General features: G+C 36.2%; 3 protein-coding genes and 2 long non-coding RNA genes across 6 annotated transcripts in view; 2 read left to right on the plus strand and 3 right to left on the minus strand.

The window, feature by feature from the left end:
- The first annotated feature begins 118 nt into the window (after window positions 1-118).
- On the plus strand, window positions 119-3,876 carry LOC135103512 (uncharacterized). The gene is made up of 2 exons (XM_064009908.1): window positions 119-1,079; window positions 1,662-3,876. Exons 1-2 carry the CDS (start codon window positions 402-404, stop codon window positions 3,684-3,686), a joined length of 2,703 nt encoding a protein of 900 aa, XP_063865978.1. The 5' UTR covers window positions 119-401; the 3' UTR covers window positions 3,687-3,876.
- Window positions 3,869-6,409, minus strand: LOC135103513 (uncharacterized). Its single transcript, XR_010270086.1, has 2 exons — window positions 6,353-6,409; window positions 3,869-5,460 (listed from the first exon to the last, which is right to left on the minus strand). It is a non-coding gene; the product is annotated as an uncharacterized LOC135103513 (long non-coding RNA).
- An 830-nt stretch (window positions 6,410-7,239) lies between these two features.
- LOC135103514 (uncharacterized) lies at window positions 7,240-16,161 on the plus strand. 2 transcript variants are annotated; one of them, XM_064009911.1, is made up of 8 exons: window positions 7,240-7,436; window positions 7,587-7,663; window positions 8,787-8,895; window positions 9,987-10,112; window positions 11,579-11,792; window positions 12,729-12,873; window positions 13,490-13,619; window positions 13,849-16,161. In XM_064009911.1, the coding sequence occupies exons 2-8, from the start codon at window positions 7,634-7,636 to the stop codon at window positions 14,046-14,048; spliced, it is 954 nt and encodes a 317-aa protein (XP_063865981.1). In that variant the 5' UTR covers window positions 7,240-7,436; window positions 7,587-7,633; the 3' UTR covers window positions 14,049-16,161. The 2 variants fall into 2 exon arrangements, with proteins under 2 accessions (XP_063865981.1, XP_063865980.1); XM_064009910.1 differs by having other exon boundaries at window positions 7,242-7,436; window positions 7,558-7,663.
- LOC135103516 (uncharacterized) lies at window positions 15,721-22,879 on the minus strand. Its single transcript, XR_010270087.1, has 2 exons — window positions 21,608-22,879; window positions 15,721-16,732 (listed from the first exon to the last, which is right to left on the minus strand). It is a non-coding gene; the product is annotated as an uncharacterized LOC135103516 (long non-coding RNA).
- A 1,146-nt stretch (window positions 22,880-24,025) lies between these two features.
- The window catches only part of LOC135103515 (uncharacterized), a 2,440-nt gene continuing 1,468 nt past the window's right edge, over window positions 24,026-24,997 (minus strand). Inside the window, exon 4 of the mRNA XM_064009912.1 lies at window positions 24,026-24,287. Within this exon, the coding sequence (XP_063865982.1) occupies window positions 24,181-24,287 (107 nt within the window). The 3' untranslated portion in view covers window positions 24,026-24,180. The remainder of the gene's footprint in view (window positions 24,288-24,997) is intronic.

Consider the following 24,997-nt stretch of genomic DNA (forward strand, 5'->3'; position numbering starts at 1 on the left):
ATACATATAAATTATTAAAATACATTTTTTAAATCAACCATATGACATTGTTACACTTAATGTATAGGTTTGTGAAAAGATCTGTATTAGATAAAAAAAAAAATAATAAATAAATGAGTAAATAAATAATCAGCTCGAAAGCCGAATCCCAATGTTTACATGCGAGAGAGCGCCTCGCCGCTTGAGAGGGCTGCAAATTATTATGGATATATTACTTCCTTTTACCACGACGGACAGCCATAATAATAGTGATAGATGATAGAGAACATTATGAGCAATAATATCCCAGCGGCCTGAAGGATTGTACATCCCTCTAAGGGTGAGCGTGGCTTAAGCAGGACAGGCCAGGGAGAACATCGCCACCCCCTTCGGTGAAATTGACAACTTAATACTGTCATGGTATGGATTTACGTCAAGACAGCTTCGTAGAAGTGACTTCCACGGCCTCAGAAGAGGCCATCGTGTCCAATTCACCGACAATGATTGAAACTGTAGGTGGTACAGGGTGTGGGATCCCCTTGGAGGAGCCCCAGGCAGAGGAAGGTTACAGTGACGCCCCCCGTGTGGAGGTGCAGATGGTAGGTGCACCAGAATGGGGGCCAGAGGACGAAAATATCAAGGACGAGCATATTGCCGAATCTTCTATTATAAAAGAGCCGGTGTACCAACGCCTCCAGCTTCCTGAAGAAGAAGTGATAATGTTCAACCTTGAAGAGGCAGAGGAGGGGATACGCTTGGTGGGGAAGCCTGTGGCCAAACCAGTAATCCCCATCCCTAATAACACTACCACCATCTCTGTGTCTGCTTTAGGAGTGCTAGAACAAACGTCCAGCCAGGATAGGAGCAGTTTATTGCAGGTCACGCAGAACGTTCCAGTAGTAATGAAGAGAAAGTTTGTATCAGACACAGATACTGAGAGTAAGCTGCCTGTCAGGAATGCTGCCAGTGTGGCCTTGATAGAACAGTCTGCTCAGGCTTGGCTTGGATGTTGCCTGTGTTATGAGATATTTCCATCCAGAAAAGCACTCCAGCTACATGTGGCAGCCAGTCACCAGCAACCCAAGACAGTGTTATGTCAAGTAAGTCCCCTTTTTGTTATAAAATTATATTAGTTCACCTGTCTAACAATTTCAGACGAAACTATTTTTCTGGTAGATTTTGATGCTTTATGAATGAATCTAGTTTCCGTAGCAAATAAATTTTTTTTTTATTTTTTTTATCCTCCACCCCTCCACCAGTGATCTGCAGAGATTCATTCCAAAAACACCAAAATCTACCAGAAAAATGTAGTTTCATCCTCACGCATGACATTAAAAGATGTAGCTTAACTTTTTTTATGTAGGAGAGACACTGGCCAAGGGCAACAAAAATCCAATAAAAAAAAGCCCACAAAGACGCCAGTCCCATAAAAGGGTCCAAAGCGGTAGTCAAAATTTGAAATATAGATATTTTTAAACCCTTGTTAGCAGCTTGCATTGCATACCTATAGCATTAGCAACAGGTACAGTTCAGTCTGTACCTGTGAGGTGCTGGTTACAGAATAACAGGAAAGTGTTATTTATTTACTAGTTAAGAATGGATAGCCATGTAATTTAATACATAGAGAATAAAGTTTCAGGACAGTAAGGTATGTATCTTTATTTTGTGAACCTTAATTCCAGATACCTGTGACACATGCAGCACCTCAAAATGCAGTCCATTCTACCCAGGGCTTCCTAGAAACTACAGAGGTTGTTGCTGAAGAGTCTGATGTAAACCTGGACGGCACTACTAGTAGAAATGGACCCACATTTTGGCCTCTTCCTGTTGCTGGAAAATTCATGGGCATCAACCAAGTTCTTGACATTCTGAAACGTACAGATGAAATTCTGGAGTCCATACCTCTTGGCGAGAAAAGTAATGTGTTCTTTGTTATCAAGAAAAAGTCACATAGTGGGAAGCTTTCCTGCCGTGATGATTGTGGTGACTGGAGTAGCAAAGATGCAAGGAGTGTTGATTCTTATTTCTTGCTTGACAGTGAAGGGAATTTAAAGAATGTGTTTTTGAAAAACAATCTCTATGTGACTCACACCAGAAAGATGAAAAAATCCATATGGACCCCTCTTAAGCCACAGCCACCCAAGGAAAGTGTTTTGAAAATTCATCGTTTCTATGCAACTTTGAAGGCCAAGGATGATTATATGAAGCGCCTGACTTGTATCATGAGTGGAAATGTAGACTATAATGATAGGATGTTGGTAGAATATTGTGGGGAATACATTAAACCTCAGTCTGGTAATTCAGTGTCTGCAAAGCGCATAAGGAAAAACAATTACTCCAGCTTAGATTGTGAGACAGATATGTCATGTCAGGCATGCTTAGATTTGACTGGGAATACCCAAGACAAGGGTTTCAACCACTCAAAATACAAGCTAGAAGAAATGACAAAGAATGGCAAGTCCACAAAACAGAAACAAGTTGAGAAATTCCAAGTATCATATCTTGCTGATTATATTCCAGAGATGAGAACAGCTTTCAGTAAGAATTTTTCAAGCCAGTCAGCAAGTGAGGTAGGTCTAGGTGAAGCTGAGGACGTTTCTGATGAGAAACCAAAATCTCTTAAGCAACTGATTTACCAAAAATTGCATGGTGCAGTGGATAAAAAAGATCCTGGATTTAGATATTATTTTATAGAAGAAATTGCAGAAGTGTTAGAAATGTTGAAAAATGATCTTAATGTGCAGGAGATTATTGACAGAAAAGACCAGCCACCATGTGTGATTTTGTATTCCACAGAACAGATTTGTGACATGATTTCAGAGATAGATTGTGGTAGTGTTTTAGGAGTAAACAGAACAATTAGCTTTGGTGCGTGTTACATTACTGTAGCTGTATACAAAAGCTCAAAAGTAATTCACAAACATTCGGAGAAGAACCCTTTGCTCTTGGGTCCCATGTATCTTCACTGGGATACTGAATTTGGAACATATTTTTCTTTTTTCTCTCATCTCAAGAGCATTTTGGGTAAAATTGCTTTGAATTTTGAGATACATTCCATTAATGGTCATGAGGAAGTGTTAACAAAGGCACTCAGAAGATGTTTTCCTAAGGCTGAATGCACCTTGTGCCCTAAACACCTAAAGGACTGTATGAGGGAATACTTGTGTGATGTTGTCAAGTGTGAACCAGATGATGAAAATGTAATACTGAACAAGATCTTTGGAAATGGAGGGATAGTTATGAGCAAAGATATATCCATTTTTGAAAAAAGAGCTTCAAATTTACAGTTTTATTTTGATCAGTTCCCTATGTTCAAGTCATATTTTGATAATATGAAACCAATCTTAACACAGTACATGTGGGAACCAAACAAGAAGGGTGTGTCAAAAAACTTATGGATGAACAACAATCGAGAACCTGTAAATCTTATCATGAAATTGAGTACTAGCTGGAGATCACAAAAGCTAGCAGCTCTCATAAGAAAGATATGTAGTGTAAGTAAAAAGCAATTGTCAGATATGAAGAGGTCTTTGCATGATCCTGGAAATTATTTGTTACTGGAAAGATACAAATCTTTTGCAGTTAACAAAGATGTTTGGCAGGAGATTACACAAGAAGAACAAGATATTATATTTATGAAATTTTTGAAAAAAGATATGCCAGAAGAGTGGCCAGTAACTTCCAGTACAATTCTTCCTATTCTGTGATCACAGTATTATAGAAAAAAAAGTGTATGATGGAAGTAAAATCCAAATATTATATATATGTATATTATGTATATTATATGTGTATTATAAAACTCACTTGCAGTGGTTATTCTTTTATGTATTTGTATATAATTTCTATGACATGCAACAAATACCAGATACATTGTGAATAAAAGATAACCTTATTAAAGGAATTTATTATGTTTACAGTTAAAATTCTAGATAACATCTTTTGAAGAAAGTGAATCCATGTAAATTCCTTATGTACTTATTTACAATAAACTGCCAGCCAACTGGCATCCAGACATAAAACATTTGGCACAGATGAAAAGCAGATGAATGATGATAAAGAGTACAAAAACAAACTGATAAGTACATGAATGACAAAAATAAAATAAAAAAGAAAAATAAAATTCTACATTAAATCCCCTTTATGCCATGTAGCAGTCCAGAACACACCTTTTCATAGAAAAATTCAAGGAGTTCTTACAGCTTCTGTTACTGCCTGGCTTCTACACATGGTGTAGCCTGACTGACTGGAACTTATTTGTGATAAATTAATTACCATAATTTTTTGCGTAATGTAGGTCTGGTAATGAGATTCTACATCTAATAGTAGGAATGGGTTAGAGAGACTGCTTCCTTCATTAAATCAATGTTATATGGTAGTATTTCACAAAAAGCTTAGTTATTCTAGAAAATTTCTTAGAACCCTAATTAGCTTGTGTATACTGCTGATTAACTGATGACACTGGGTGAGGAGGGAATTGGTGTGTTGTGGAAGCTTGTGAAGAACATCATGAATAAGGAAACAATCCCTGGAAAAGGAGGGTATTCTTATACCAGTCTTTAATTAAAAAGATATGCAGGGTTATGAAAACTAAAGAGGGATCAAACTTATGTTACACTTACACACACTGAAAATATTCAAGAAAATTTTAGATGGAAGACTATGACAAGAAGTTATCATCAGAAGGCAGCAGTTAGGATTCATGAAGAGCCTTTGCACTGTTGATGGAATATGATTTTTGACAAGTAATGAAAAAGTACAGGCAGGGCTGGTTTTAAGCCTATTTGATTTGATCAAATTGGGTCACATGCCTCAAGGGGCCTCTGCACATGTGTTAATCTTAAAATTGAAAAAAAAAATAAAACTTTCTTATTGTCTTCCAATATTTAGTATATCAAGCATTTAATGCTTTTTGGCTGACACTGGCACACTACACAAAACAAACATCAATTTTTACTTTTGTAGAGTAAAGGCCCTGCTATCAGTTTTCCAATTGGGCCCCATAATTCCTAACACTGGCCATCTGAGTACAGAGAAAAGCAAAGGGTATTGCATATGGCTTTCATAGACCTTGAGAAAGCACATGATAGAGTGCCAAGGCATGAGGTATGGAGATGTCTTAAGGAGAATGAAGTGCAAGAAAAATGTCGGAGTGAAACTTATGGAAATGGCATGGCTGGAATGACAGACAGTTTCTAAGTTAAAGTAGGACTACATCAAGGATCTGCATTGCTCCATCCTTTTTAACACAGTAATGGATGTTATAACCAAAGATGTAAGAGAGGGACTGCCTTGGTGCTTGTTCCACACAGATGATAAAGTACTTGTTGCCAAGAGTAGAGAAGAACAGGAAAGGAGGCAGAGATCAGTAGTTTCCAAACTGCAACATGACACCCCCCTTTTTTGCTTCTATCCAGACTTGCAAGCCCCCTCTCCCCAACTCCACTCTGCTGTGTTGGAGGGTCATGTCAGAGTACAGCATCTCTGTTGTAGTATTGGTGAATGAGATGTAAAAAACATGTAAGGAGAGCTGAATCAATAAAAAACAGATTAGGATGACTGATAGTATACTTAGTGTGGGACAGATACATCTTGTCACACAAGGATAACAATGTAAGGGAAGGTGCAAGAAGCTTATACTCATGGCAGTCCATGCATAGATGGGAATGTGTTAGGCTGAATAGGGTCATGGCTTAGCGACAGGTGATAGAGAGTTGTAATAAATGGCTCAAAATCCGAGTGGGGTCAGCTAATTAGTGGGGTGCCACAGGGATCAGTATTAGGGCCATTGTTATTTCTAATATATATCAATGACTTGGATAGTGGAATTAGTAGTGATGTTAGTAAATTTGTGGATGACACAAAGATAGGTAGATTAATTAGATCAGAATTGGATGCCATCGCCTTGCAGGCAGATTTAGATACGATGAATGAATGGACAGACCGATGGCAAATGCAATTTAATATCAATAAACGCAAAGTACTTAGTGTAGGTAGAGGAAACCCACACAGTATGTACACATTAAACAACCAAACTCTGGTAGGTACAGGGTACAAGAAAGATTTAGGAGTTATAGTTAGCTCTGAACTCCGTCTAGGAAAACAATGCATAGAGGCCAGAAACGGCAAATAGGGTACTAGGATTCATTTTTAGGAGTGTTAAAAGTAGAAGGCCGGAAGTAATATTAAAGTTACACTTGGCGCTTTTCAGACCTCATCTAGACTACGCTGTGCAGTTCTGGTCCCCACATTACAGGAAGGATATAGGTCTATTAGAATCTGTATAAAGGAGAATGACTAATTAACATTCTTTTGGACTTATTCCCATCTGTTATTTCTCCAATCCCACAAATAAAATCGTCTGCACTAGTCTCACCTTGTCTGTAAAAGTGTCGAGAGGTGAGGCAAACATCAATTTCCTGTCATGCTTTCTTTATTGTAATTTTTGGAGCTTGATATATTTTTTTCCAACTTAAAAATGACTGAGGTTTAGAAAATAGGCAATCATCAATACCTGAATATTATATATATATATATATATATATATATATATATATATATATATATATATATATATATATATATATATATATATATAGAGAGAGAGAGAGAGAGAGAGAGAGAGAGAGAGAGAGAGAGAGAGAGAGAGAGAGAGAGAGAGATTCCAACATATGGTTAACGAAAGTAAAAATGCTAATGGAATGGGTATTGCTTCTTTAGTAAGAAATAATATGGTATCTATAGGTAGCTAAAAACTTAAAACTGCAGCATTGAAATTATTCATTGAAGATTAATAACATATATTTATTATAATTATCTAGATACCTATTGCTTGTCATGTAACACAATGATATGCAAAACCTGAAATATTCTTGCAGATCAAATGTATTTTCAGATTCCATTTGACCTGCTTAAGCATCAATTATTTTAGAAATTGAATCAGTTTCTCGGTCTTGATCTATCTTGAATATATATATATATATATATATATATATATATATATATATATATATATATATATATATATATATATATATATATATATATATATATATATATATATATATATATATATATATATATATATATAACCATGTAGGTAGTTGACATTTAATTTGCTCATCAATTTCGTTCTCCATGTTTTAAAATTAGAAATGGATTACTTCGGAATGACGTAAGATAGGCACATGTGCATATTCTTTTTCCATTTTTCAGTTACGTGAAAAGCGAGTTAGAAATATTTGAATAGATGGTAAAAGAAAGGAATATATTCGAGTAATCATCCGTCATATTTTCTATTTTTCCAGCCCAAGTTTATTCCATTAAAGAAAAAATAAGATAAGAATGTAATATTTGCATTCTTTTTTTCAACCTTCTTGGTAATATAACGTTCAAAATATTGAATCAACAATACAAAAGAGGCAGCGAGTCTCAACGCGGCGGCTGTGACACTATAACAGGTAGGCCAGGAGAGGTTGTAGCAGCGTTTCTGATTTATCTTTATATTCCCAACTCGCCCACTACCCTCGTCACATTACCCATCACATACATCATTCGCCACATTCCTCCCCTTACCCACAGCTCTCGCCACATTTTCCCGTCATTCACAGGCCTCGCTACATTCATCTCGGTCTCTCTGAGTCGCCCTGTGGTCGCCATGGACGAAGAAAACGGATTTGACAGCAAGGTTAGTTGAAGTGGAACGCTGTGATAAACAAATAAATTATATATATATATATATATATATATATATATATATATATATATATATATATATATATATATATATATATATATATATATATATATATATATATATATATATATATATATATATATATATATATATATATATATATATATATATATATATATATATATTTATAACGGTTGAAGTAATAGCATTTTTTTATTTTTATTTTTTAAATTTCTAAAAGTTTCCATGGTTTGAGTTAGAATTAAGGTTAAATATACCACTGGATATATAGGATTTAATTATGCTTCTGTTAGACATTTTCTTTTCCTTCTCGTACATCTTTAATTTTGGTTTCTTTGAATACAAAAGTGTTCACATTTGATTACATAATTTTAATGTTCATTTTATGCATATGTTCTAATTTATATTTCTAATTGTTACGTATCTTCTTGTAATTTGAAATCCTACCACTTTGTAGAAAAAAAAAGAGCTGTTCTAATCTTTCATTGCTATTCTTTTTTTTTTTTTTTTGCCGCTTTCATCTTCTCAAAGTTTTTCTCTTTCTTCGTTATTTAAGCATCTATTTACCCTTCCATGTTTCTGCTCAAACTCTTCCAACTTCATGACATTTTTCGATATCACTTCTACCGAGTTACTCTTTTGTATGATTAGGTATTTTAAGTGATCCATTTGCATCTCTCTTATCATAGCCTATTGTATTGAATTCTCCTAAACTTTTTTTTCTTCATGAGTCATGGATCTCTTTAAGTTTGTAATTCTATTTATTTTTTTCTTACTTTTGTTTCATATTTGCTTTTCTTGAATTTAAAAGAATACTACTGATTCGTTTGTGTGTGTGTGTGTGTGTGTGTGTGTGTTATTCACTCAAGATTGCCTGCTGGTTTCACAACACAGCCAGCCATTCCCACTACAGAATGGACTGAGAGCTCATTTTGACCAACCATTAGGTATAACTGAGATCACACAACACCACACCGGGGCAATGAAGTCACAGCTCCTCAACTTTAGTTCTGTACTTGCTTGCTGCTAGGTGAACAAATGTGTGTGTGTGTGTGTGTGTGTGTGTTAATGCAGCATGTCATAACTCCTTCAGATTAAGAACATGCGGAGAAGTCTGATAATACGGACAGTGCTAACAGTGCTGCTGGTGATCGCCATCCTGTACACAATAATCCTCAGCTCCTTGGCTGGACGGGGAGCTGGTAAGCCATCAGCACTGTAGTTATGATTTACTTAGTTATAAATATGATGTCATTTTTAGCTTAAATTTTGCTCAATCACAATTTTTTTTTATCCATGTTATAGCTTGCTTCTCTCACAATTTTGTCAGTAGGTGTTTTTTTTTTTTTTTTTTTTTTAAGTTATTATGATGTATCGGTTTTATTTTGAAACATCTTTTGCACCAGTTACTCCCAAAATCTTCCCACTTCCATTTGTTTTTACTTTTATATATTCAATTGTTTACTAATATTGTTTTAATCTCAAATATATGACCGGTGCTATCAGCACATATGTTTGAATATGTTTGCATTATTATAATTTTAGCTCAAATCTTGCTTATCTTGAAGGCTCAGTTGATACTCAGGGGTTTTTAACATCCTTATTCTTTCATTTTGCTAATTGGTATTTCCAAACATACTGTTGACAGTGTGTATAGAGCACATGTACAAATTGAGATACATGAATAGCTTGGCCAAAGAATCTTATTTCTTTTTGTCTTCCTTAATTTTCTCACAGTATAATGTTCTTGTTTATCAGGGTGGAAATATTTGATTGACATTCATATTATGGCATAGATAGCTCTGCCAGGACTTCACTGGTAAATTGTGTAAAATTGTTTCTGAGATGATGTGCTGTGTTGGTTGTTGCTGCAAAACTTATGTGAGCAAAAGAATAAAATTATTCCACATAATATGAGTATACACACAGATGTCTTACTCATGATAGAAGAACTTCAGATATATTTTTGTGTATCAATCATCATTTGCCTGAGTTATGTGGTAACACAGAGAATGTATATAATCCCTGAATACTGATTTGTATTCTTAAACATTTTGTTTTTTACCTTTTAAAGGTAACATGCTGTAATGGAAGTTAGATAGAGTTTTAAAGAGTGCTTTCACAATTCTAGTGGTAGTTTGACAAGAATTCTATGCTGTCAATAGGAAACGTATCTAAAAGGACCTGACTAATTATCTTTCTAGTCTTTGAAAATAATCATTGTGAGAACCAGAAATGTTTCAGAAAACAAAACTTAATAGTATCCTTTACTGTTACCACTGTATGTTTCCAGGACCCTTTAAGAACCCCAGAGGATTTACCAGTGTTCCAGCCTTTGCAACCTGTCTGATGCCAGCTGGATATTACTATTTCATATGGGTTTTGGTGGACTTTGCTCTTCTCTTCATCGTTATTTATGGTATGCATATTCTTTACACTCATTCATGTACCTGTATTTCTGTCACTTGAAATAGATGTGTGTGTCTTTTTTTGTTAACAGGGTATCTTGCATCAGTAATCCTGGATCTTCACTCTTAGTAATATATAATTTCCCAGCTTATATGTCCATGTAAGTCTGCTTGCTCTTCTCAAATTGCTTCACATGATATTAACTTTCATTGAGTTCCATTGCCCATCTTGTACTTCGTATCTAGATAATTTTGTAAATCCACATTATTCTATCATAATTTTATTTCACCTGCAAAAATACTTAGTTATATATAACTACTTCCTCATTCAAGCATATAATTTATATACATATGTACATCATTGCCATCATTGATCCTTGCTGTACTCTGCTTGGTACATCCCTTCACTCAGATGATTTTGTCTCTTATTATAGTAGTTGCTCCTTTTCCCCTCAAATAGTCTTCCTTACATTTATTTATTTACTTTTCTCTATCAATCATTGAGTGTTTTCAAAGTTCAGTGTGTCTTTTATGTGTGATCTTGTCAGGTGTAAATATAAGTTGTCCATTTTCCTTTTTTTTTTTTTTTTTTTTTCTTATATCTGTTTTTTTTGGTTAATAGCTTATTAGACTTTGTGACACTGAATTTCCTTTCCTAAATCCAAACTGTCAGGTAATATTCTCAGTTTCTAAATATTTTATCATTGTTTCTTGATTTCTTTTTTTAAAAGTTTTACATATTCTGGACAGTAATACAGATCTGTAATGGAGCTGTTCTTTGTTTCTATTTTTATAAATAGGTATTGTATCTGCTCTGTCTTACTCTTTTGGAACTCCTGCTGATTTTGTAGATGCTCACTCTATTATACTGTATATTGGTTTGATCAGTCATTGTCTACATTCTTTCAAAGTATTCTAAACACTCCAACCCTTTTCCAGGTTCTCCAGTAATTCTAGTTTTCTTTTTTTCCTTTTCTTCTGATTTCCCATATCTCTCTCTCTCTCTCTCTCTCTCTCTCTCTCTCTCTCTCTCTCTCTCTCTCTCTCTCTCTCTCTCTCTCTCTCTCTCTCTCTCTCTCTCTCTCTCTCTCTCTCTCTCTCTCTCTCTCTCTCTCTCTCTCTCTCTCTCTCTCTCTCTCTCTCTCTCTCTCTCTCTCTCTCTCATGGTCATGTAATGCTACTTTTAGGAAATAAGTACACTTCATTTCAGAGACTAAATGCAGTGAAACTAAATAGTACCTTATTTCATGAATAAATACATACCATGGGAAATATTTTATTAAAGAATAAAATTATATGTGTGTGTGCAATGCTTTGCAGTTATTCCAGTCCACTTATAGTGAACCTGTGGGAATAAATATGTTTTTCTTTTATTTATGTATGTTACTTGTGTGTATTGTCAGTTGTTTTGGAAGTAATTTTTTCAGATGTTTTAATTTTAAGTGTTACTAATGTATTCTATACACTATCTTAACAGCAATAGTTATGGTGGCACAGAAGTTTGTCTTGGGATCTGGTAAGAGGCAATGTGGAGCTTTGCCTTTCTCCTTCCTGATCACACTGTTTATCAGTCTCAACCTCAACACTGGATGGTTGTTTGCTGAGGACAACCTAAATGCTTCCTGGAGCTTCATTGTCTCATTGTTCCTGCTCGTTAGCAACTGCATTGCCCTTGCCTATGCAACTTTCAAGTAAGAATGATGTACAACTCTTGTGATGTCTCTGTTTTGATGTTCTTTGAGTTAGATAACTTTCATATGAAAATTAATTTGATACTTTTGACAGACTGTTGTTCAGAAGTTGGAGCCATGCAGTGCAGCATATAAAGCAGCATTCTCTGGTGTGTTCTATCCGATTACATTTTTATGCATTCAAAGGTGATAAATCAAATACTTGTATTTTTATGTTGCTTGCTCAGTGTTAGTAATTCAAGGACTGATATTGCTGAGTGCACCTACTCTTATGAATTCATCACAGTGTAATTCAAAGTGAAGCTCATAAGGTAATAACTACAAAAAAAAGGTTATCTGAATTGATTAGCTAAGAATGTGCTCACTATTGCTTATACAAGGTGTCTGAGGAAAGTTGCATATTCTCTGAAATGAATGATGAAGTCACTCAAAGTCAGAAATATTCTATGGTCAAATGCTTTTAACACCACAGTTTAAAAGTTACAGGACATTGCCATTTCAAGGGTGTAAGTAGGTGTTACTTCAAGATTTTCATAAACAAAAATAAAATGAAATTCAAGAATGCAATGTATCATTGTATCAAATAATAGCTGAAACATAGTAAGCTCAATATGTCAACAGTAATCAACTGGATATTGTTGCATGGCCCATGTGCAGCCACTTGCCATTGATGCACATTCATAGTTAAATTTCCTGTGACTTCTAAACCATAACATTAAAAGTATTTGACCAAGAATACGAGTATTCCCAACTCAGTATGACTTGGTCTTTGACTTTTAAGAATGTGTGACTTTCCTCACAGGACACCCTGTATGTTTCCCATGGAAGTAATTAAAAAAAAAGTCATGTTAACTTATAAAAGTATCTTTTGATATTTTTCATGTCCCACAATGTTAACTTGTAAAAGTATCTTTTGATATTTTTCATGTCCCACAGCTTCTCTACTTTTGGCAAGTGTCTTCATCAAGAGTCTATCATGGACTTTTGGATGGGCATCGGGGTACTGAATGCTATGGCTGTGTACACAACGTGGAGCCTTGTGCAGTTCCTTGAGTCCTTTACTGTCTTTCTGTCTTTTGAGGTAAATCTGTTCCTTTTCTGGATTGTTCATTTCTTATTAGTTTCATAGGCCTTTCATGGTCTTGTGTGTTTTTGCCAATCCCAAAAAGTTGTCTTCAGATTTTTTTTTTTTTTATTTAAAAGTTATGGCTTCAAATTTTTTTTATTTTTATTTTTTATCATTTATGAGTTTATTTACATTTAGTTGACATAACAATGGTTTCAGTTGCTTGTGAAGCAGAGATATCTGTTTAATTTTCAGTGTCTCCACCTTTCCGAAAAAAATGTATCTTGACAGAATTTTAAGCAGAATGATGAGTATGACAAGGTTGAAAATTACTGTAAAAAATACTGGAAAATGTATTATGTAATTGTTCATAAGATATATCCATTACATAGGACATTTATTAATAAAAGGGCTGAAGAAAATGTGTTAATAAATAGAGTCAGTAGACATGTCCACAACATGAATAGTTGTTTATAGATTGTATGGTATTTAGTGAAAGTAGCTTCCTATGCCTCAGTAATTAGGTTGTCTCGTCTGGTGTAAGTAGTTTATTGTTATCTTTCCTGTAGTACATGTTTATTGAACAGCCTAGTGACACATGAAAGAATGAACAAGAAATTTATTTTTGCAGATCAAGCATGATATGTACAAGGTATGTACAGGAATGATAATTTTACTTCATCTACTGATTATCTTGTGGTTCATCATAGAAAATACTTGGCTGACTTACACATTCAACACCATTATTTTACACTATGGAGGTAAGTTTGTATTAACACTGCTTTACCAATAACTTAAACAAAAATAATTTGTCCCTTTTTTTCAGGTAAAGTTAAATCTTGATTTATGAATGAGTTGTGTGCTATTCATTGATATGAAATTTGCAGTATGTATTGTGTTACATAGAGATGAAGCTTTTAGAAATAGACAAGCCTAGAAGAATGTAATTGCCAAAAGCATCAGAAAATAATATATGTATGTATTTTTCAGTTCTGGTGTGGTATGTGGCAACACTGTACCCAAGGCAGATACAGAACTCTAACAGTGTAATGAATGGCCTCCTCATCAGTAATGTGGTGTTGGCAGTGTTGGCTCTGTTCTTCCGCTTGGTTATATTGTACAGTAGGAACAAAGATAACAGATTATACAAGGTCAACACACTTGCGACAACTATAGTGGAGGAAAACTGAGAGTTACTCGACATCTTTGTGCATGTATAATGTACATAAGATAGGTTATATATCCATGCAAACTACAACCTAAACATACTAGGCATTTATTCAGAGATGCTCATAAATGCCACCTCAGTCAAACGAGATACCATTGTCTTTCATAACTAGAGGCTTCCAGAATTCATGTAATAAGCATATTTATTCCTATATTCAACTCTAACATGGTGAAAATTACTGTAGAACCTAGTCAAAACTGGTCTCAGAGCAGTGTGATGTACATCTCAACCAATCACAGCATAACTGGGGGGAGTAGTGTTTACTAGTGAATGCTTTGACTACATATGATGGGTGCTATGAGCAGTTGATGTAGGCATGGGACCTCTGAACCAGTGAGTGTCCATGTCCCTTGTCACATAGGTAACCTTGATGCAAACATTGTTAATTTTTCTAGCATGCTCCTGCCATATGCAGATGCATTTCTTGGTTCACTGTAGTTTTATTAACAAGAATACATGTAGTGTTTTTTCCTGTTATAAAAGGAAAAAATGTCTTCATCTTGTGATAATGATGGTTGTGTTCCTGCTGTACAAGTGGAAAAGAGTGAGATTTGAGTGTGGAAAGAGGTGCAAGCTAAGACCAAGTAAAATCATGGGGAAGAGCACATGAGTGTTAAGTCAAGATTGGACAACTTGTGGCATGAAAATAGGAAATCAATGATATCGATTCTAATAGATTAATCATCATATTAGCACTAATGATAATAAACTGATAATAACAATAATAATAATAATAATAATAATAATAATAATAATAATAATAATAATAATAATAATAATAATAGAAAATGATATTATTACTATTATTATTATTATTATTATTATTATTATTATTATTATTGTTATTATTATTATTATTATTATTATGAATTAATATTACTATTATGAAAATCTAATGTTATTGGTATTTTTATTTTATTTTTTTTTTAACCTTTCCAGTAATCCAGACCATTATATTGGCATTCTGTTCTGGCTAATGACTGGAAAAGTTGATAAAAATATTTGGTAGGGATACTCTTGGCCATTCGAAGAAGAAAAAAACTTTCTTAAAAAAAATTTGAAAGCCACAATTTTCTAAAAAACTCCATTTTTATTGTGGATAAAAATACCAACATATAACTTTAAATGCATTTTTTTTTTTCAAAATTGGGTTAGTGGAACTTATGATCTGTGGTTTCAGTATGTATGTTTAGTTTGGTTGGATCTATAACCTATCTTGAAAAGAGGACCTTGGATAAACTTGACATGGATACATTTTGCTTTTTTACATATTTTGGACAAATGAATATATCACAAGTGAGAAGTACAACTCAAGGATATTGCTTAGGAGGAATGTGTGCATGGATTTTTTTTTTTATGGAATTTTGTTTTGTTTTGATAGGGAAAGGTAGATTGTTACCATTGGTATATTAAAAATAGCTTCACGGTTTAACATAAATGTGCCATACTTTGGTTTTGATGCACCCCTTATATATGGAGAACTTAGTTGAAAAAAATAAGTAGTGGATTTGTGATAACCCTGTCTTCTACTCCAAGCCATTCAGTCTTTTTGCCAGCATTGCTGTAAGAACTGTTCAGGCAGAAGGATCATAATAGGTTTGGGTTTGTACTTACTGAATGAAAAAAATGGTGTGTAGGTTTTACATGAGCTTTATTAAATATTTGATATTTCTTTCTTGACCCTGAAAAAATTAATTCATGACTGAAACTACACCTACTTATGGTGAAGTTACATGATAATGATAGTGATATGTTGATCTTAAGTTTGCCTTCCCAACCTGCATTGTCAGGTGTTATATGTAGTATTATGGTTTAAAATTTTTATTAAGATTGTTCATCTTGCCTTTGAAAATGATCCATAATTTTCATAAACCTGTCTTCTGTATAATTTATCTATATAGGCTGGCGATCACATTCAGGGTGCCCCATGAGATAGCACCACACACTCATACACACATCATATACACTCTTATTATAAAACCAAAAAATGTAAACTACAACACATGCTGTATATTCACATTCTGTTATAACTCTTGGCTATGCATATTTACTGAAGTAGATTATTATATAATTTGGGATATGTTTCATTACTGCCTCATATGTTCATTCATAACCTTAGGTACTCATTGTAGATGGACAGTGCCTACATTTTTTTTTCTGGTAAACTCTGGGACTGCCTGCTGTTTTTCCTCCTTCCTATGACTTGAACTCTTGAGAGGGATACCCCACATAATTTTAAGTTAACTACCATTTTTTTCTTTTTGAAAATTCAAATTTGAAAGCACACTTTACATTATGTATATACTTAACCTCAACGTTGCTTGAGTTGATGAAATTAAAATTAATTTCTTTTCCTCTGAGTGATGATGGGACTAATTTCACATTGTGCTGATAATGATACTGTATTCATAGTCTACTAACAGTATGTGATGGGTGGGCCGAGAGATTTGTGCATATTACCAACTCTGGGAATCTTGTTAAAACAAAACCGCGGGCGGCCGGACAAGACCAACCTGTCGGTCTTGTTGGCGCGGCTGGCAATTCCAGCTGCCAGGCACCGAAAGTCCAGCAGGTGGGCCAACGCGGTTTGCTGAGGCTGGCAGTTCAGCAGCGAATTGCTAAGTTGCAGAGGTAACACTGGAACTTCTGTAGGATAGACATCAGAGCCAACGTTTTCATTGGTGGAGAAAACACACATGAGATGCAGTCTAATAATCTCAATGGCCTTCAAAAAATAGTAAAAAAAAAAAAAAAAAAAAAAAAATCCTAAAGCGTTTCGAAATTGATGAAATATTTAACATGCACTAGAAACACAAGAACATATTCCTAAATTTTAGTATAAAGACACATAGTAACATTACATAAAGTTCATTTGCTGGGTAAATCAGAATTTTGTATTAAGAGGATCTCGTAGTGTCAACTACGTACCTACGTACAAGTACTTAAAAGAGCACGCATCTCCCGCATTATCTTTGGAGTAGTGTTCCAACTATAACCAGTTTAGCCAGGGTTGTGGTATGCTAGCTGGACTTACCACAAGCGGTGCTTAGGTCAGAAAAGGTGAAACGCTGAACTACTGGAAGTAACTACGTGTGGGATAACAGGACAGATATAGGCGCTCGCTCTCTCTCTCTCTCTCTCTCTCTCTCTCTCTCAGTAGATAAAGGATATAGTTAATTATAACAGACTTGGACTTTTGCAAGGCGTTTATTAATATCCCACTAAAGGTTCTTAAACAATAATAAGGTTAGGGTGCATACAGATCGAAAAGTTATAGGCTGAATAAGGTCATGATTATGCAACAGACAAAAGAATTCCAATAATTATGATCTAATATTCTAAGTAATAGGATTAGTAGCGATATTAATATATTTATGGACAAGACTGGTAAGTTAATTTAGGTCGGTTTCTGATACAACCGCAGACTTATAAGATGAACGAATAGAGAAAAAGAGCGGTAATACAATCTAATATTGGGAAATGTAGAGTATTTTGCATAACTAGAAGAAATCCACATTATATATAGAAAATAAAGAACGAAGCTGTGGTATGATAAGAAGACGAAAATAAATAAATAATAATAATGATAAAAAAAAGAATAAAAGTTTGCTCTGATCTCATCTGTCAGAGAAAACATTGCATACAGGCAAGAAATAAAGCAAACTGTGCATCAAGATTCCTCTTAGAATGTTAAAAGTAAAGTTCCGATCGAAGTATTATTAAGGTTATATTTGACATAGGTGAGGTATCATCTACATTATGCTGTGTCCTTCGGCCTCCATATTATAGAGAGAATATAGGTCTATTAGTATCAGAGGAGAATGAGTGAAAAGATACACACTACATCCCTACAATACGGGTTTTATTTTATTTTATTCCATACGAAAGGGAATTAAAAGCTTTTGAAATAAAATGCCTTAAAAGCATAGAGGGTAGCTGCTAGAGGCATTGGAGTGACATGATATAAAAAAAAAAAAAAAGCTGATTAAAAATCCCAGAGTCAGTAATCTGAATGGGAAAAGAAAATTGATAATGGGTTCAAGTTTGATAAAGACAGATTAAGAAATGAAATAAGAAAATATTTCTCAGTGGTAGATGAATGAAATACACTCAGTAATCAGGGACCGTATTTGGAAACGCTTTGCTCTCTCACTACGGTTATTTTCAAAGGCCACAGAGATGTTGAGCCAATTTCCCAAGGGTATTTCTACTCTTCAAAATATACAAATTTTGTTAATCTGTCACTAGAACAATATATATATATATATATATATATATATATATATATATATATATATATATATATATATATATATATATATATATATATATATATATATATATATATATATATATATATATATATATATATATATATATATATATATATATATATATATATATATATATATATATATATATATATATATATATATATATATATATATATATATATATATATATATATATATATATATATATATATATATATATATATATATATATATATATATATATATATATATATATATATATATATATATATATATATATATATATATATATATAAAACTCTTGAGAACCAGTGTAACTTCAAGTACAGCCTTTTGAAAGTAGTGGAGGTATGGTGCAAAAGTGTTTCAGAATATAGTTTCAGATTGCTGGTGCAGTCAATAGGGAACTTTAAAAGAAGATTAGGATAAGGATGATAGAAGGAAAAAGGTAGGTACCAATGTTTCACACAGGGACTGCCACGTATAGACCTGATGGTCTCTCTCTCTCTCTCTCTCTCTCTCTCTCTCTCTCTCTCTCTCTCTCTCTCTCTCTCTCTCTCTCTCTCTCTCTCTCTTTCTTAGTCGAGAAGACTATATAACGAAAAAAAAAAAAAATTCAGTAACTGAAAGTAACGACATAGTGGTGATGATTTACTTTTCCTCCAAAAATGGCAGTGGTAGTGACCATAATGCATTTATAATTTCTAGTCCATAGTTGGGCTGGGACTGGCTCGGGATGTCGGGGTCGGTTGAGACACTATATTAGTGCTGTATGTCGTACGGTGTCTTGCAACCTCTTAAGACTGGTTGAGATGAGTGCAAATCTTGGTCTTCCAAGTTCGCGCTACATTTTGTCCACTGCTCAGCGCTGCGACCGAGACCAGATACAGTGCTTAAAGAGAAAGTCCTCCGATTGGAGTCTCGAGGAGGCATGTCCCCCGGCCAAGAAGGCAAAGTTAAAACTCCTCAGGCACGAGGAGCTGCCACGCCCCTGTTTCCGGTGCCACATTGGGCGGCAGGAGGGCACCTCCTTGAAGCGACGGTGCCCTTCAGACTGGAAGCTGGAGGATGCTCCTATCCCTGCCACACAGGCAGGCATCATTCAAGGCAGTGAGGTGCGGGATAAGGAAGATGATGCTCCTTCTCCAGCTAAACAAGCCAGGATTGCCCGCATCACTTCTCAGTGCTCTCAGGAAGGGAAATGGCCAGGTGCCCACGGCAAGCTTGCAAGGGGCAAGTGTGAGACATCGAATTGGAGCAAGACTGGGGGCAGCCAAGGTGCCGCTGAACATAGGGAAGACTGTTGTGACATACTGGCGCAGGGTGAGAACGAGATGGAGGAAAAGGAAGAATCATTGACAGTGAAGGTGCCCTCCAACGAGGACATAGCCCGCCTGGGACAAATGGTGCGCTGGATGCACCTCTCTGTGCTTGTCAACAATGTGAAGTTTAGCTTTCCCAGGTCGCGGCTGCTGCAGGTGTTCCGCAGCGTGGGATCCCTCAGGCTGGAACATATACCACGCCACCTGCCGCACCGCCACGACAGCCACCGCGGCTTTGCTGTCGTGACCTACCGGACGGCATATCACACAGACGCGGCGCTGCGTGGAGGACGCGCGCTCCTGGAGGAGGCAGGCTGCCAAGGCGTACTACTGCGTCGCTTAGGAAACTACCCAGGCTATGCCAAGTACTGCGAGGGTATCGACGTGAACCAGGTGATGAAGGAGCAACCGACAGTGGAAGAGGCCGCCGCGGAGCGGCACTTGACAGCTCTGACCGCCTCCCCATCGCACACCCGACAGCAGCAAGTTGGCGAAAAGCAAGTCGCGAGGAGTGTGCCTGGGTCAGGTCTTTGCCAGGCAAGGAGCTTGGTCAAGAAGAGAAAGCTTTGCTCTTAATTACGGTGCGAGGATTGTTCTCCGCGGGCAGTAGCAGTGCAGAGGGAGAGTACAGTGGTGGCGGTGATCAGCGTGAGGGATAGGCTGGAAGAAAAGGTGGAGGAGGCTGGTCAAGCTGGCGAGGCTGGAAAGGTTAGCCTGTGGCAAGACCGGGTGGGGTCCTGGCCATGGCCATGTGGAGTAGGCTACATGGTGGGGATACGGCAGGAGTGAGCGTCAGGCGAGCTAAACGCCTTACCACTAAAGTGGTCCATGCTCATATTGAAAAGAGAGAAAAATGAAACTAATGAAATAGATAAAAAAATAAAACATAAAATAAAATAACAATAAAAAAGAAATAAATAAAAATAAAAATATATCCTATATATATTTTTTACTATAATAAAAAATATATACATAAAATGTTGAGAATATATATATATATATATATATATATATATATATATATATATATATATATATATATATATATATATATATATATATATATATATATATATATATATATATATAATGAAAAAAGTTGTAGACTTCAAACAAAAATGTTGATGTATGTGAGCAGTAGGTGATGCATTTCTCTGTTGCCAATAAGTTCTGCCTGTATTAAAGAAAATAAATAAAAATCAAATAAGTATCAGAAGGACAAGCAAAAAAACGTTCTAAAGTTTCAGTAGATACAAGTAGGAATGATGTATTTATTTTTAGCAATAGGTTGAATAAGTTGTTTTCACAAATATTTCAGTGAAGGTATTTTGTTGACGATAATGTTCTTTGAAAAATTATTATGTTTATACGTAGTGTATTTGCATTACAAATTTTATCAATATGAATATGTTTATTTCTGTTTTTATGGGAAGACATCTGTATGTGATATGAGATGATGTATTAACACTTACAAAAAAATAAACTTTTAATTAAGGTATTTTCGTGTTTACTTTAAACTCGTATTTTTGCGCGGATTTAGATATAGATTCAGTAATTGTGCACTGAGAGAGAGAGAGAGAGAGAGAGAGAGAGAGAGAGAGAGAGAGAGAGAGAGAGAGAGAGAGAGAGAGAGAGAGAGAGAGAGCGCTAGCTTCATTGGTCCACACCAAGGTCCACATCAAAGAAGCTTAAAAGAGATTAAGCATCCTTGAGCCACATGGATGGTCAGACTCGACAGTGCTGATCACAATCCTAGCAGGTGAGAATTAACTGCTGGCCTTGACTGCGATTGTGGTGTTATATGGACAGAAACATAAACGACGTCACCGATACTGGCTATGATCATCGCTCAGATGAAAGAAATACAGAAAGAATTTGTTGCAGAATGTAATAGTATATGATGCTTGCTTGACTTCATTACTTACCTGCATTCCAGCTTCCGTGGTTTGTTTCTGTCTAATATGAAAGCAATACTTTTGATGGCAAACTATGTCGATGTAAATGCGTCCTCTTCATCTTGACGATGTTGTCTTAATTTTTTCATCTCTCCTTCGAACTGGATAAGCAGAGTATCTTTTTTCTTCATGACATCGACACGGTCCACCTGTAGGGCATACTGATTTCCTTCCATGAATCCATTTTTTTCTAATTTTTCTCTTTTGTTCTGTGACGGCTGAATCCCAGAATACAGGGTGACACTGATGTGTCTATCAAACGTAAGATCTGGTCGGTGTTCCACTCATTATTAACGTCACAGACCGAGAACTACTCTTCACTACCAATGGCACGTAAGTGTCTTGGTAACTGCTCTGCTATGTCAAGTTCGGCATGAACGTCCACACCAGAGCTTCGGACATGATGACGAACCATGGCTCGATCATGCTCGGGACAATGGTGTTACGAACATGCAAGCGAATTCTTTCACGACACTGCTTCAAACAATGTTCGGGGACAACTCATTCAATACTGTGAATGCTCAGTGACGAATAGTGAGTAGTTTACATTGTGGCTCTGAACTTTTGGCGGCTCGCCGTGGTATGTGCCCAACACACACCGATGCGGTACCGCATCGCCACTGCTGCAACCTCACTGTTCCCCAGCTCTGCCCAAGTTTCGCCTGCCCCCAAGTGGAACCCGGACGCGGCTGGTCGTTTACTCTGCCAAGGCAGGTGACGCAGGATGAGCGGCCGGCCCCGTGGGGTGCCCATTAGCAGCCGTCATTTGTTCTTTATCACGCTGCATCCTAGGGGATTTGACCCTTCGCTTAGCACCGAGAGGCAACACCGCCTCCCACCACCCGTAACTGGGGTGGTCGCTCCGTTCTTCCGCACCTCTATGGTATCACAGGGAGGTGTGCTCTACACAATCTTCACAGCGCCTCCGCGTCCCTGCAGCGCGTCTGCCCCAAATGGCTATTTCCCCCCTCCCCTTCTCGGAGTTCTCGGGTTCTCCGTGACACAAGAACATCACGGGATACTCTCGGCAGGCCTGTCAGGATCCTCCACCAAGCGTCTTTCTGGGAGGAAACTACGCGGCTATGGGTGATGTATTAATTGTGTTTTGGTGCATGACAGGATGGCAGGCCACATGGTTGGTTACCAAAGGGAACCCGAAACAATTCTGGGACCCTTCCGGCAAAAGCAGAGGCCTTTGCTGTCCTGGGGGATGTAAAACCCCGTACGAGTATTTCTTCTTATGCACAATATTACAATTTTGAGTTCATTTGAAAGTTTGACCAATATGAAGGCTGGTGTTATAATACCATGCTATTGTAACCAAAGGAAGAATTCAATAAGTCAGAATGCATTCATCAGACAGTCTTTATTCTGAGTTCATTCATAGCTAGGGGATCAGTAATTATCTAGAGTCCTTTCCTGGCCTTTTTTTCTCTTTCACTCTTTCACATATGTTTTTAGATACACCTAAAATATGAAGCGGAGGAGAAGTACCCCTTCCCTCCAACCCAACAAACAAACATGGTGGACAAGTGGGAATGCGTTTTTTTTTTTTTTGAGGGGAGAAAGCAGCAAATATTTAACTGATTTATGATTAAAAGCTCAGCACTACGGCGTATTTATATTAAATGACGCATTGCACTGACCGTATTTACGTATAAAATGAGGAGTCTGCGAGGTATAGTTACAGAAGCAATATTGTATTTCTTTTCAATAATTCTGAGATGCGCAGGTCTCGACTAGCCATGACACTCAGCTGATGCCCAATAGACAATTGTATATTTTACATCATAAACGGAAAAAAAATTACAGGCAGACAAACATAATGCATGCACCTCTACGTTTAAAATACGGAATACCAGCCTAGCGATGTTCTGTTATTGGCCGAGGAGTAAATTCCGGAGTGCACAGACTGGATTATAATATTAAACCACGCACGTTACAAGTGCATTGCATACACAGTGCATTTGGGATGTGATGTATAGATTCCTCATTCAGTATTAAAGGAAAGAAACTCCGGAGGTCAAGTAATTGATTCGAGATGGTCTGGTGTCTGTCTTGGAACGAAGCACCACGTGAGTTCGAATATGCACTGCGTTGTATGATGTATCAAAGCCGGTCACTTCAGTTACGGCAGTTACGTGTGACGGGTGTGCTCTCATTGGTTGATCTCGCTAGTATTCTGCAAGAACAAGGAAGGATGTGGGAGTTTCTCGGCACCCACGGATCTGAACAAGATTTAAGTGCCCGGTAATTGTCTAATACTAAGTTTTTAATCATAAAATCAGTGAATTACTGGCTGCTTTCTCCCCATCCCCCCCCCAAAAAAAAAAAAAATAAATAAAAATAAAAATACTCCCACATGTCCCGAAAATTTGTTGGGTTGGAGGGAAGGGGATACTTCTCCCCAACTTCACATTTATGTTTTAGGTGTATCTAAAGGTGTATGCGAAAGAATGGAAGAGAGTAGACCAGTAATAAGGTTGGGAAAGGACTCTAGATAATTACCAAGGGGATCTTATGTAATAGTAATTTAGGCGATGCTAATTATACAAAGGGTGTTGAGTGGACAAAGTTGAGAAAAATCCTAACAAGCAAAGTTTGTGGAAGCATAACTCCATCAGGAAGATGACAACTGATGCAAACACACCTGTGGAAGAGAATTTATTTTATTGGTTGATTTTTTTTTTTCGTGTGTGTGTGTGTGTGTGTGTGTGTGTGTGTGTGTGTGCCGAGAAGGCAATGGACATTGAATAAGTACCACGAGAGGCCATGTTCTCTCGTCCCAAACCCGCAAGACCTCTAACGACTGTTGAATAGAGCAAGGCAAACCCGAGAAACGTTAATTGGTTTAATCAAGATACACACACACACACACACACACACACCAAAAAAAAAAAAAAAAAAAAAAAAAAAAAATATATATATATATATATATATATATATATATATATATATATATATATATATATATATATATATATATATATATATATATATATATATATATATATATACTAGAGAGGTTCAAGTGTCAGGCTAGATAAAGAGGCAATTTGTTGAGAGAGTGACAGAGAAGACCCGGGATAAGATAGACTGGAAAAGAAAAGTCTAAGCTAGAGATGGGTAAACCTGCCCTATTAAGTCAGAAATAGAGAGAGGTTCCATGCTTAGGAAGAGGCCCCGTTCTTAGGAATAAAGATACATACTTTTAATAATTAAGGATATATTATAATATTTTGCCCTGGTTAGTTGATTTATTTCCTGTTTCACTATTTCCTTGGTAATGGGATAATCTATCAGCTTATTGTCATCTCTGAAAATATGTTCGCCTTCCGGCATTTCCTGCATGCTTTCATG

Source organism: Scylla paramamosain, chromosome 9, assembly GCF_035594125.1.
Source record: "Scylla paramamosain isolate STU-SP2022 chromosome 9, ASM3559412v1, whole genome shotgun sequence".
Lineage (NCBI taxonomy): Eukaryota > Metazoa > Arthropoda > Malacostraca > Decapoda > Portunidae > Scylla > Scylla paramamosain.